The sequence below is a fragment of the Scyliorhinus torazame genome, chromosome 1, assembly GCF_047496885.1.
Source record: "Scyliorhinus torazame isolate Kashiwa2021f chromosome 1, sScyTor2.1, whole genome shotgun sequence".
In the NCBI taxonomy this organism is placed as follows: domain Eukaryota; kingdom Metazoa; phylum Chordata; class Chondrichthyes; order Carcharhiniformes; family Scyliorhinidae; genus Scyliorhinus; species Scyliorhinus torazame.
Genome location: NC_092707.1, coordinates 280,512,320 through 280,524,577, shown reverse-complemented (window position 1 = coordinate 280,524,577; position 12,258 = coordinate 280,512,320). Strand labels below are relative to the sequence as shown.

The window sequence follows — 12,258 nt, the reverse complement described above, 5'->3', positions numbered from 1 at the left end:
AGAAATTTTGGAGGTCGTTTTTCAGCACCACGTCAGTGATCTTGCATGTCGACTTGGAGTCTAGTTCCCTGCTGGCCATATTAGGCGTGTCAGACCTGCTGGAGTTGCAGGAAGGAGCAGGTGCAGATGTTTTAGCCTTCGCCTCTCTGATCACATGTGGGTGGGTTTTATTGGGGTGGAGGTCAGCTTCTCCGCACTGTTCCATGGTGTGGCTGGGGTAATCTAATGGACTTCCTGCATTTAGAGAAGGTGAAATTTGCCCTAAGAGGGGGAATGAGGGGTTCTACAAGAGACGGTGTTTGTTTATTCTGCATTTCGGGGAGCTAGATACCGTCAACAGGGTGGGGGGAGGTGGGTTGTGGGGATGAGAGGGTGACTGGGTTATGGTTTTGTGTTGGGTTTATTTTTGTGTTGCAATGTTTATCAAATGTGAAAATTTGAATAAAAATACTTTTTTAAAAAGGTCATGAAATGCTTCCTTTAGAGGTTCTCTCTGCTATTTCTTCCAAAAAGTTGAAATTACTCTTCAGGACGTCCTGCAATGTGCACCATAACACATCCAAGATGTGTAAAACTGTATCGGTATGCTTCATAATAGGTGAGGCTATTGCTTCCTGCCTTTCAGTTATTATGCCAAAGAACTCTTGCCTGTGACATTAGCTACTTCTGCTACGGTGACATATAATAACACCCACACTGTTGCAAATTGTTCAAACTTTTCACTGTGGTAGTGTCAAGGGAGCCAAATCAAATCCTGTGATCAAATGAGTTTGCGTGATGGTCTGCGCCCCTGTTATTGACATAAGAATTGCAGGACCACTTCTGAATAATGTTTCCCTGGGCCCTGAAGGTTCTCATTGTTGCATCTTATTGCCTGTAATGCGTCTGCTTTCATCATGATATTCCTATTCTTGGAGAGATGGTCAGCAGAAATATTGAGAATGGCAAATATAGGTCTTGAGATCCTCTTCCACATGTGCTCCTGTTAACTCTTCTAAATTGTGCATCCATTACTTGCAAAGGTATCAGATGGCACACAATGAGTGGTTAAGCACATATTGCTACTTCTGTATTGACATGGGTAGTACTTGCTGCTTTTAATGATTTATCTACTGTAGGGGAGTGCCATTTCACATGCCATTGCATTAAGCACATGTCGTATTTGCAGTATTGCCATTTGCAGGACATCAACTTCCAACAGTACTTGGACAGGTAAATATGTTATCATTCCTTTATAGCGCTGTCAATCAGTACTAGTTCTTGCTGAGCTGTTGACTGTTAACATTACCACATACCATTAAAAATATATTCCTAAAGATATGCACACGTTTATATTTTTCTGTGTGTGTGTTCAGTATTTTTTTTTAGCCTTGTTGCATTTGAGTACACCCTTTCCGTGACCTCTCCCCATGTTTGCCAGTGGGCCTTTGTGCTTGTGATCCCTGTTGAACCAGAGAAAATATGGCTATTGATCTCTTATCTCCACTGAACTGACAAATTGAGATACTGCATTCCACACCCTTGGCTTAATGACAAGACTGTTGAGGGAAATGATACTTCAATGAGCATCACTTGACATCCAAAAAGATTCAAAGGTACATATTCTAAGCTGGAAGCAGCATGTCTTTGGTTCAACGAAAGTGAAGCCAAGCATTCCAAAATTTGATGTCTATGTTATTTTACCTTTCCTCGGGCCTCAAATTGCTGCCACCTAAATGCTTAATCAACCTCAATCAATCTTGATCCGAGTTGTATTGCAGACATTTCAGCTTGCTGTCCTTCCAACTAATGCACCGTTTTGACTGGTCTCGTGTTTCCCACTCTGAAGACATATTCTTATAACCTTTGTTTTAACGTATGATGTGTTGAATGCCATGTTCTTAGTATGCCCAACTACAATTTGGGGGAAAAATTAGTCCCTCCAACAAAGTCAGACCCCACCCTGTCAGAATTTAGCAAATCAATAGTTAGTCAAAGTCCGGCGGGGGGTCGGAGAATGACGCCCCAAATTTATGGTGTCATTTCTAAATTGGAAAAACTGAAAATATAAAATATAATTTAAAGTAAGTATTTGATCTATTTGTTTGCCCGGTGATCGCGTGCCTGAACTTTCATGCAGTCAGATCTACTTGTCCCAGAGCTGCATTCTGTGGCCTGACGTTTACATGAAGTGGTGAATTCATGGCCACTTAAGGCCTTCCTCCTGCTGCTACTGCTGGTGGCCTGGCTCTGGACTCAGTGGGGGAAGGAGTTGATGCAATGTGGGGGCACTCCTGTTCAGGTACCCGAAGAGCCACTTAATCAGGTCCCCCACCACCACCTCACCACCTCACTGTTTCCTGCCTGACTGCCCCAATTCAACTTTGAATCCAGCCTTGGTGCTGCTCATTGTGATGGACTGACTGCAGTCCTAGCAATGGCCACTGCTCCTGTTGGGGCTGCTGGGCCTGGAATGTTGCCAGCCATCTATTTAGCCAGCAAATCTCAACTGAACATCCACCCACACGGCCTTAACCACTTAACAGCCTGATGGCATAGAATCAAGTCATGACTCTGGGCATTGCGGACGTGGGTAAGTTCTGATGTTTCAGCCAAGGTGAGGGGGTGACCATCTCGGTAAAGACGTCTGGCCTGTAGTTCAGGATCAAATCCTCAAATTACCTTGTATAAAGTTGAGCATTGTTGAGGGCCGTAATTTCCATGATTCCCAGTGCCGGATTGGGTGGGTACCCAAAGATGCGCTGTGGAGCAATTGCCCAGAAATGCAAAATTCCTTTAGGCAATTTTCTTGTGCTGTCAGCTATCCGAAAATGCGATTTGAATTGCAAACTTTGAATGGTTCTGACCAGGTTAGATTAATAGTTACTCAGAAAATGTTAAAATAATTAAAAACCTCTTCTAACTTCTGTGTAACTATTGTAAAGACCAAGACTGGCCCCTCCTCCCCCAATCCAGACAGGTTCACCATCCATGAACCCCCATAGGATTCCGTTTCCCGCCCCCCCCCAACCTGGACAGGAAACTTTACCACCATCCCCTCCTTGCAGGTTCAACTCTTACCAACCCCACCCACCCCTGCCAACCCGACCCAGGCCTTTGACTATCCCCCACCCGATGTTCGTTTTTCTTTTCTCCCACACCCCCTAATTCCTTCTCCCTGGCCTGTCAATATTCTGGACCTTTAAATTTACCTGGTTTATGGCAGCTCGTGCTGCGGGAAGAAAGGGGTATGTCCTCCTCCAACCCAGCTCTGCTGTACTGTGACATTGGGCTTCAGAGACAGCTGTGCTGCCTGGATCTCACCCGGCCTGTGTCAGAAGGTCAGTCGAGACAGGCTTGGAAGAAATTTGGCATAGGTAAATGGACGTGTAGTAGCAATCCGGTGCTGCTTGCCACTCCAAGGTAAGTTACGGCCTATATATTTCAGCTAGGAGGGGCAAGCCAACCTGTGAGAATATGAGTGTTTTTCTATTACTTGAAATTTAAATCAACTACGATCATATTGGCTCTAGTTTTCAAATTCTATCCTCCCTGAAGTTCAATTAATGGACAGTTGTATTTGAATTAATTTATTGTGTTTAGAAGCCTGAAGCTATTCACAATATGAATGATTGCCTTATGCAAACAAAAGATTATCCTGTTCACGCACGGTTGTTATGGTAATACATGGCAACCATCTTTCAAAAACAAGCTTTAATTGACCAGACTATTTGTCAGTGTGACCAAGGTTATCCTTAATGCTGAGTTCTTTTTATGTTGGCTTTGCTGGATACATGGTAGTCTTTTTTTAAAATTCACGCTCTGAATAGTTCAGAACTAGCATACACAAGCTGAAATAGATTAAACACATTACAGCCACATGAAAAGAATTCTCTTGACAAAGTCAGTGGGTTTCTTTGTTTAATTTCATTGTTGTATTAATTGGGGTGAAGGTTAATCCAGAAAGGTTAAATGTTTTGCTTCTCTCCCAGGAACCTTTAGGTTCTTTGGTGATCCCATGAGCATGGTATAATCCAGAGAATTGATGACATACATTGCCATATCTCAAGAACAGATTGCCTCTTCAAGTACTATTCTGAATAGAATTGATAGGATTTCTACACAACATTTGCATGGCCCAGCAGTACCGATAAAGTCTTAGGTTTGCGACTTAATTGGCAATGTTGTGGATAAAACTGAGAGCATCAAATGCCCATCTTTACTAGGATTCTACGTTATACACCAGTTTTAAATACTGGGAAGAAATGCTGCTTGTAATAGTATTTTGAAACCTCTTTGACTCCTTCACTGATTTGAAAGTACCTGTGTAATTAATGAGAATATTTTGATGTAGGATTAGGAGATAACTTTTCAAATCATTTTCAACAGTTTTGCTGCCATTTAAGCCAAAATTTGTTGCTGAACTGTCAAGGGTTTGAGGTTAATTCCTAGATTTTTAAGAAAAAAAGCTACATGTTTGCAGCTACAGATTCATGTTGCTGTCCTTTTCAGCATATTGGAATGTCTTCTGAAGAATATACAAGACATGAGCTACAAGTGATGGTACAGTACTTGTATTCCAAATCCTACATTCAATGTTGCGTATTCTTTCCAAATAAATCTGATCCTTGTTAAAACAAGAACACAGCATCGCCAATAATTATTGTGTTGATTGTGGTCTGCTGATCCATATTTGACCTGTATTTAAGTAGCAATGGCAATCACCAAATGCGTGACTGGAAGATTGAAGACTAACAGGTTGATTTTGAACATCAGTGCTGAGGGGCTGAAATATTTACTCGATCTGGAAACTTGTCACCTGACCTTTACAATACTTGAGGAAATCTGTTTCTGAAACAAAGGGCAAATGTTGTGGTTTTGCGTTTAAAAGAAACATCATTTAGTTTTGTTGTTACTTTGTCATGACCAAGGTGACTTAGTAAGTGCACTTTACTCAGCTATGTTCACAGGCAGAATTTCTGTTAAGTATTTTGGTAAATCTTATGAATGGAAGAATTCAACGTTTTTCCCCTTCTCTTAAAGGAGCTGTCATACTCCTGGGGAGAACCAACATGTTCAGGTTTAATCATCCGAAGGAAGCTGCTAAACTCAGGGAAAAAAGGAAGGTATGTCCTGTAGTTTTGATCTTTGAAACAAATGTTACATTAATTGAAAAAATAAACGTTTACTTAGTGAATAATTTTTTAGATTAGCTGCACTTAAAAAAAAAAACTAAAAGAGCCACCATATAGCTATACTGCGTAATTATTAACCTTTAGTTGGAGGATACAAGTTTGAGTTTAAGTCTTGAGTGGTATTTACAGTCCTTTAGTTTTCCACATCACAAAATGAGTTGTAACTGAGTCATCAGCAAGTGGATAGGAAAGCTGATGGATGATTTGGGTGGGGAAAATAGATGCTACCTTTGCACCACACAAGATTAACAAAGGGCGGTACTGAAGGGGTTCATCAAGATGGTTATAGCTTGCAATATCTATTTTTTAATAAACATCTTATTGAGGTATTTTTGGTATTGTAACAACAACAAAATAAACAATGTACATGACACTATAAACATAGTGCAAAAGCCATCTCCCTTCCTTACAGGCCCCACCTTTATTAACCCCCTACTCTAAGCTAAACAAACCCCCCCCCCCCTCCTTTCTGCTGACGATTAATTTTCCGCGAAAAAGTCGATGAATGGTTGCCACCTCCTGGCGAACCCTAACAGCGACCCTCTCAAGGCGAACGTTATTTTCTTCAAACAGAGAAAGCTAGCCATGTCCGATAGCCAGCTAACCAACTTCGGGGGCTTTGAGTCCCTCCAAGCTAATAGTATCCGTCTCCGGGCTACCAGGGAAGCAAAGGCTAGAACATCTGCCTCTTTCTCCTCCTGGATTCACAGGTCTTCCGACACCCCAATTTTCGGGAGGAGAATCCAGGAGGAGAAAGAGGCAGACGTTCTAGCCTTTGCTTCCCTGGTAGCCCAAAGACGGATACTATTAGCTTGGAGGGACTCCAATCCCCTGAAGTCGAAGACCTGGCTATCGGACATGGCTAGCTTTCTCTGTTTGGAGAAAATAAAGTTCGCCTTGAGAGGGTCACTGCTAGGGTTCGCCCGGAGGTGGCAACCGTTCGTTGACTTCTTCGCGGAAAATTAATCGTCAGCAGAAAGGGGGGGCGGTTTGTTTAGCTTAGAGTAGGGGGTCAATAAAGGTGGGACCTGTAAGGAAGGGAGACGGCTTTTGCACTATGTTTATAGTTTCATGTACATTGTTTATTTTGTTGTTACAATACCAAAAATACCTCAATAAAATGTTTATTAAAAAAAAAAGAATGCAAGTGGTGTAAGGTACAAGAGTCTAGGTACTACAGGACAAAGGGAAACAAGGTAAAATCTCACACTGATGATTTCCTGTTGAGTTATTTTCACTTATTCATGGGATGTGGCAAGGCCAGCATTTCTACCCCATCTCCAGTTACTCTCTGAGGTGGTGATGAGTCACCTTCTTGCTGCAGTCAGCCTGGTGACGCTCATCATGGTGATGATGCAGCCGAGAAGCTTGCGAGGCCGTTTTTTTGTTAAATTTAGTGTGCCCAATTATTTTTTTCCAATTAAGAGACAATTTAGCGTGGCCAATCCACCTACCCTTCACATCTTTGGGTTGTGGTGGTGAGACACGGGTAGAATGCGCAAACTCCACACAGACAGTGACCCGGGGCCGGGATCGAACCTGGGTCCTGAGCGCCGTGAGGCAGCAGTGCTAACCACTGTGCCACCGTGTCGCCCTTGCTCGACCATTTCAGAGGACACTTAAGAGTTAGTCACATTACTGTGGGCCTGGTGTTGCATATAGACGAAACTGAGTAAGGGTGGCAGTCTTTCTTCTCTAAAGCATGTTAATGAACCAGATGGGTTTTACAACAATCCACTAACTTCATACTAGCTGTTCATTCCAGATTTATTTGATACCATAATCAGTAATAAAATCCTTTATCCAAATGTATCATTTTTAATGTTCGAAAGTCGCATTTAAATTATAGGCTTCCTGGTGATTTTAATTTACAATTTTCATGTTGATAAGTAAATGATTGCTTTAATTTTATCCATCTGTGCTACTTAAGTTTTATGTGTTTTACGTTTTTGCAGAGTGGACTGCTGTCTACTTTCAGTTTGTCTATGACAGACCTTTCCAAATCCTGTGAAAGTCTTTCAGCTGTCATGCTTTACAATCCAGGGTAAGTGAAAAAGGCAGCCAAGGATCTATTAAAGGTACAATTTACTGAATTTTTGTTGCTGCTCTGAATAAATTTTTAACGGCACGATTACGTTTTTCAACCTGATTTTGTGTCAAAGCAGTTTAACAAAAGTAGCGATATGTTATATTAGTTATTAAGAATCATTTTCTATTCAATGGGAGTTGCTGAAGATTTTCAAAGTTTATTGCTCTATAATTGTAGGCTGGATTTTACACTCCCCAGTTGGGCAGCACGGTAGCATTGTGGATAGCACAATTGCTTCACAGCTCCAGGGTCCCAGGTTCGATTCCGGCTTGGGTCACTGTATCTGCACATCCTCCCCGTATGTGCGTGGGTTTCCTCCGGGCGCTCCGGTTTCCTCCCACAGTCCAAAGATGTGCAGGTTAGGTGGATTGGCCATGATAAATTGCCCTTCGTGTCCAAAAGTGTCCTTAGTGTTGGGTGGGGTTACTGGGTTATGGGGATAGGGTGGAGGTGTTGACCTTGGGTAGGGTGCTCTTTCGAAGAGCCGGTGCAGACTCGATGGGCCGAATGGCCTCCTTCTGCACTGTAAATTCTATGATCTTCCCCACCCACTTGCCCTGGCCTGTTGGGCAGATGTTGAATGGCCTGCCCTCCCTTGGGCCTATTTAGGCTTTAACTGGAAAATTCTACTACTTAAGGGCCTCATGTCATCATTGCCAGTATTTTACCTGTGGTGGGAGGAGGCCCACGCTACTCCAGAGTCCTGGCAGCTATAGTTGCATGGGCTGCTGTCAGGCAAGTGGGGACCTTCATCAGATAATCCAGATACACCCCTGCCCTTTTAATCCTCCCGCGTCCCCACCCCCTCTTGAACCAGCCCCTGACCCTAGACTTACCTGTACTCCTCAGTGAGTTGGGACTGCCTATAGTTCCAGCTCCGACCCACCACCCCCAGCCGCCGTTACCGGGACTACAGCCCTGCTGGCCAATCCGATTGGTTGATAGCTCTCGAAGGCAGGATTTCCTTCTGAGATAAGAGCGCAAGTCTCGCCTTAAAGCAATTAGCACTGCTCCAGCTGCAGGGCTGCGATTGGGATTGTTTTTATAAATTGCCCCTCTTTTTCACGTCATTACACAGAAAATATTTTCCAGCTTGGGAGCAGGCAATGTTTTAAATTACAGCATTTACTTTTGTTCTGTAAGTCAGCTGACAGAAACTCAATTCAATGGATGAAACAGATGACAATTTATTTATTTCTCACTGGGTAGTAAACCTGGCAGTTTTATAAATTAACAATTTGTCAGGTTTTTCTGTTGGAATGTGACCTCTTTCAACCATAATAAGTATGCATGATAGTTATTATACTGCAACCTTGATTCCCAGAGCAAATGGCCGCCTTCTGTGCGGGAATGCCTATATGACTATGAAAGATTTTAATCTAAATGTGTCTGTGTATTTAACCATGTTGTTTTTTTGTGGGGGGGGGGGGGGCAGTTGGAAAGTTACTTTAAACTTGGTTTGTATACCGCTTTATTTTAAATGTCTCAGTCTTTACACTTTGGCTTGGGACGAGGGGAGACTTCCTAATGAGCAATTGTAGATTTCATTGTCTTTTGCTTTGTGCACAATTTAAAGTTACAATATAGAGAGATCTTGCAAAGTTTTTTAACCATAATTTTTTATAACACCATACATTTTGATTTTAACACAGTAAATCACCCCAGGCCATTTTGCAGGAGTGTCATCAAAGAGAATTTGAAACTGAGCCACATAAGAAACTAATAGGCCACTTTGGTGAAAAAGAACAATTTTAAGGAGCATCCTCAAGGAAGAGAGAGAAACAAGGACAGAGTAGTTTAAGGAGGACATTTTGGAGCTTGGTGTATTGTCAGAAGCCACCAATGGTGGAGTGTTTAAAATCAGGGATGCTCAAGAGATCAGAATTGGAGGAGCGGGTATCGTGGATGGCTGTGGAGCTGGAAGAGGTTGCAGCATTGGGGAGGAACAAGGCCTTGGAGAGATTTGAATACAAAGATGAGAATTTTGAAATCAGAGTTGCCAGTCCAAGAGCTAATGTAGGTCAGCACGCACAAGGATCATGGTTGAGTGGGATTTGGTGTGAGTTAGATACAAATAACAATGTTGGCTTTATTGCTGAAAAAAGAGACATACTGCCAAAACATTTTGTATTGCACTTCTCAGGACAGATGCAAGAATACCAAACTTCAAAGGGAGCAACAATTTATACAGCATCTTCTTGCGGGGCGGACTTAGAGAGGACGGCAACCCCGCGCATGCGCGGATGACGTCCGTTATGCGGCGCCGGCCGCGTCATCTATGTGGCGCCGCTTTTACGCGGGCGACAAGGCCTGGCGCGTGTAGATGACGCGGCCCCGATCCTGGCCCATTGTCAGGGCCTGAATCGGTCGGGACCGGGGCCGTTACACGCCGTCGTGAACTTCGACGGCGCGGCCACTTCGGCGTGGGAGTGGAGAATCCCGCCCAAGGTGTCTCAAAGATTTGAGCAACAGATGAGGCTAGCCATTTAACATTGCAGCCATGCAGTAAGAAACAGGAGATGGAATTCTCCACTAGTAGGATGCTATTGTCCCAACCAAAAAGATGTTCTGCCTACCACACAAACGAGTAATGTAATGTATCAAGTTTGGTGCCAGTGTGATGTCAGATATGTAGGCCATATGTCTCAATGACTTGTGTATCCCAGCATATCAAAACAGCATGTCCCATTGGCAGTTCGCAACAGGCAAGAGTCCAGTCAGCCTATGCTCGCAAAACTCAGAACATAGTATCCAACATAGATGTGATTCTGCGATTGAACAGCACTTACTGAAAAATCCGAAGTGTGCTAAGAATTACACTAACAACCATTTTGACATTCAGTCAAGCTTGCAATGTAGCTCGCTTACGTTTTCTAAAACTTACATATATTCAAAAGCAGGACCCTGTTTTCTGCAAAGTGAAAGAACAGTTAAGGCATTGTGCCTCTTTCAATTAAACAACAGCTTGGGGGAAAAACTGTTCCCTTGGGTGTTCTCCATGGCAATGCGGAGACCAATCAAAGTCAATTTGCCAAACAATTGGCACCTTTTTCTGATGCTGTATAAATTTTTACACCTTTGAAATTTGGTATTCTTGTGTCTTACTGATGAGTGCAAGATGAAAAGCTTTGACAGCATATCCCTCAGCAATACTCAAATATCGGATGTGCTCAAGTTTATCGAGCATGTTAAGTGGGAGACCAGCCAGGAGAACATTGGATTAGGTGGAATCTGGAAGTTTCAGCACCTGATGTGCTGAGGCCAGAACAGAGATAGACAGTGTTACAGAGATGAAAATAAGTAGTCTTAGTGATGGAGAGCATATGGGGTCAGAAGCCTAGCTGGGGTCAAGTGGAATGCTGAGGTTGCAAGCAGTCTGATTCACCCAGGGATGTGGAATGGATTCAGTGATGGGAAAACTGAACTGGTGCCGGGGATCGTTGGCAATAGCCCAGAATTTGTTGGAAAGGGACAAAAGAATGACAGTCTAAAATGTGCATACAATGACACAAAGGAAATTGAGGTTACATAGGAATGACAAAGGTTAAGAGAGACACATCTTGGCCATAATATGAGAGCATTCAAAGTTCCTCTAGTCAATATCCTGTGATAATGAATCTGAGTTAGTTCTGCTTTTCATATAACCCTCAAAATCCAATAATCAAACCTTGACATACGATTGCTCAGAAATTGTGCTTGTACTTTTTAAACCACATTTTCTTTTCTCTTTGAGGTCGGGTTGATGCTAATTGCAGAGTTTTGCTTCATGATATACATTTTGCTACTTTGGCAGAAGGAGTTCTTTATGTTCAGCTGGCTTCCAGATATGTATTACTTTACAAATGAAATCTGATAAATTTGTACTCTTCTTAATTAATCTTTTTTACTTTCACTGCACTTCCCATGGCAGTCTTTTCACTGTAAAGGGACCCATTTGCCTAAGGTAGTGATACACCATTTGCATTTATTGATTGTCATGTCTGCATGAAATTAGTTTACTAAAAATACACCAGGCATGTTTTGCAAATTTATTTCCCTTGCGCTGTCAAATGCACTAATTTGGATGTGAAATATTGTTCTCACCTGGAATTACTCAAACAGTGCTGGAGCACTGTCTTTCAATGGTATTTTAAAGAACATCTTGCATTTCTCCTCTTGTATGAACACAATTTTTCAAGGTGCTTTACAAGGAGAGGGCAGACAGACAATGGTGAGGAAACAAAGTAATGGGGAAGCATCAGGAAACTAAATGCACGATGCCAGAGGTGGGTTTTAAGGAGAGAGGTAGGAAAGTGAGGAAGGTTTTGAAAAGAGAGCATTAATATACGGGGTGGGATTCAACATACATTCAGGGCAGCAGGATTCTCCATTCCCGCTGCAGTGAATGGAAGATTTGGCTGAGCGCCAAATTCTCCGTCCTCGCTAGCAGCGGTAGTGGGGCGGACTCAACGGAGAATCCCAGCCAGTGGCTGAAAACAAAATCAGCCTCCAATAGAGTAGTGGAAGGGGCAAATCGTAGTCTAGAGTTAGGGGAAAGGAGGTTGTGGACTTGACCATGTATGTAGCTGGATAAAAAACTTTACAAAGGGATGGGGATAGGCCAGTGAGAGATTTGAAAATGTGGTCAAGACCTTTGAAGCTGATTCACTCGGGCACGAAGAGCAGTTAGAGCTCCGTGAGAATCATGTGATTGTTGGCTGGAACTTTGTGCGGATGAAGTCTTGGGCAAAGGCGGACCTGCGGCCACCAATTGGAGCATTTGGGGGAAAAAAAAGATTGTTGAGATAATGAAGAAAAAGATCAGGATTTCAATCATCAAAAAAGTACGGTTCGGGGTATAAATGAACGGCATCCCAGAGGTGGGAAGAGGTAGTCTTGATGGGTTAAGTGTGAGATAGGAAACATAGCTCATGATTAAAGAGAGCACCAAGGTTGTGTACCAGCGGGACTTGGGAATGGAGTTCGATGTGAGCTGAACCAGATTAGTTGATTTTG

The 12,258-nt window shown here is 42.8% G+C and overlaps 1 protein-coding gene across 2 annotated transcripts in view; it reads left to right on the top strand.

Annotated features, from left to right (window-relative positions):
* kif16ba (kinesin family member 16Ba) overlaps positions 1–12,258 on the top strand; it is a 251,726-nt gene that overhangs the window by 102,862 nt on the left and 136,606 nt on the right. The window contains exons 16-18 of one of the 2 annotated variants that reach the window (XM_072506629.1): positions 5,023–5,105; positions 7,130–7,218; positions 11,174–11,206. In XM_072506629.1, coding sequence (XP_072362730.1) covers positions 5,023–5,105; positions 7,130–7,218; positions 11,174–11,206 — 205 coding nt within the window. The remainder of the gene's footprint in view (positions 1–5,022; positions 5,106–7,129; positions 7,219–11,173; positions 11,207–12,258) is intronic. The other variant, XM_072506633.1, reaches the window with a different exon arrangement.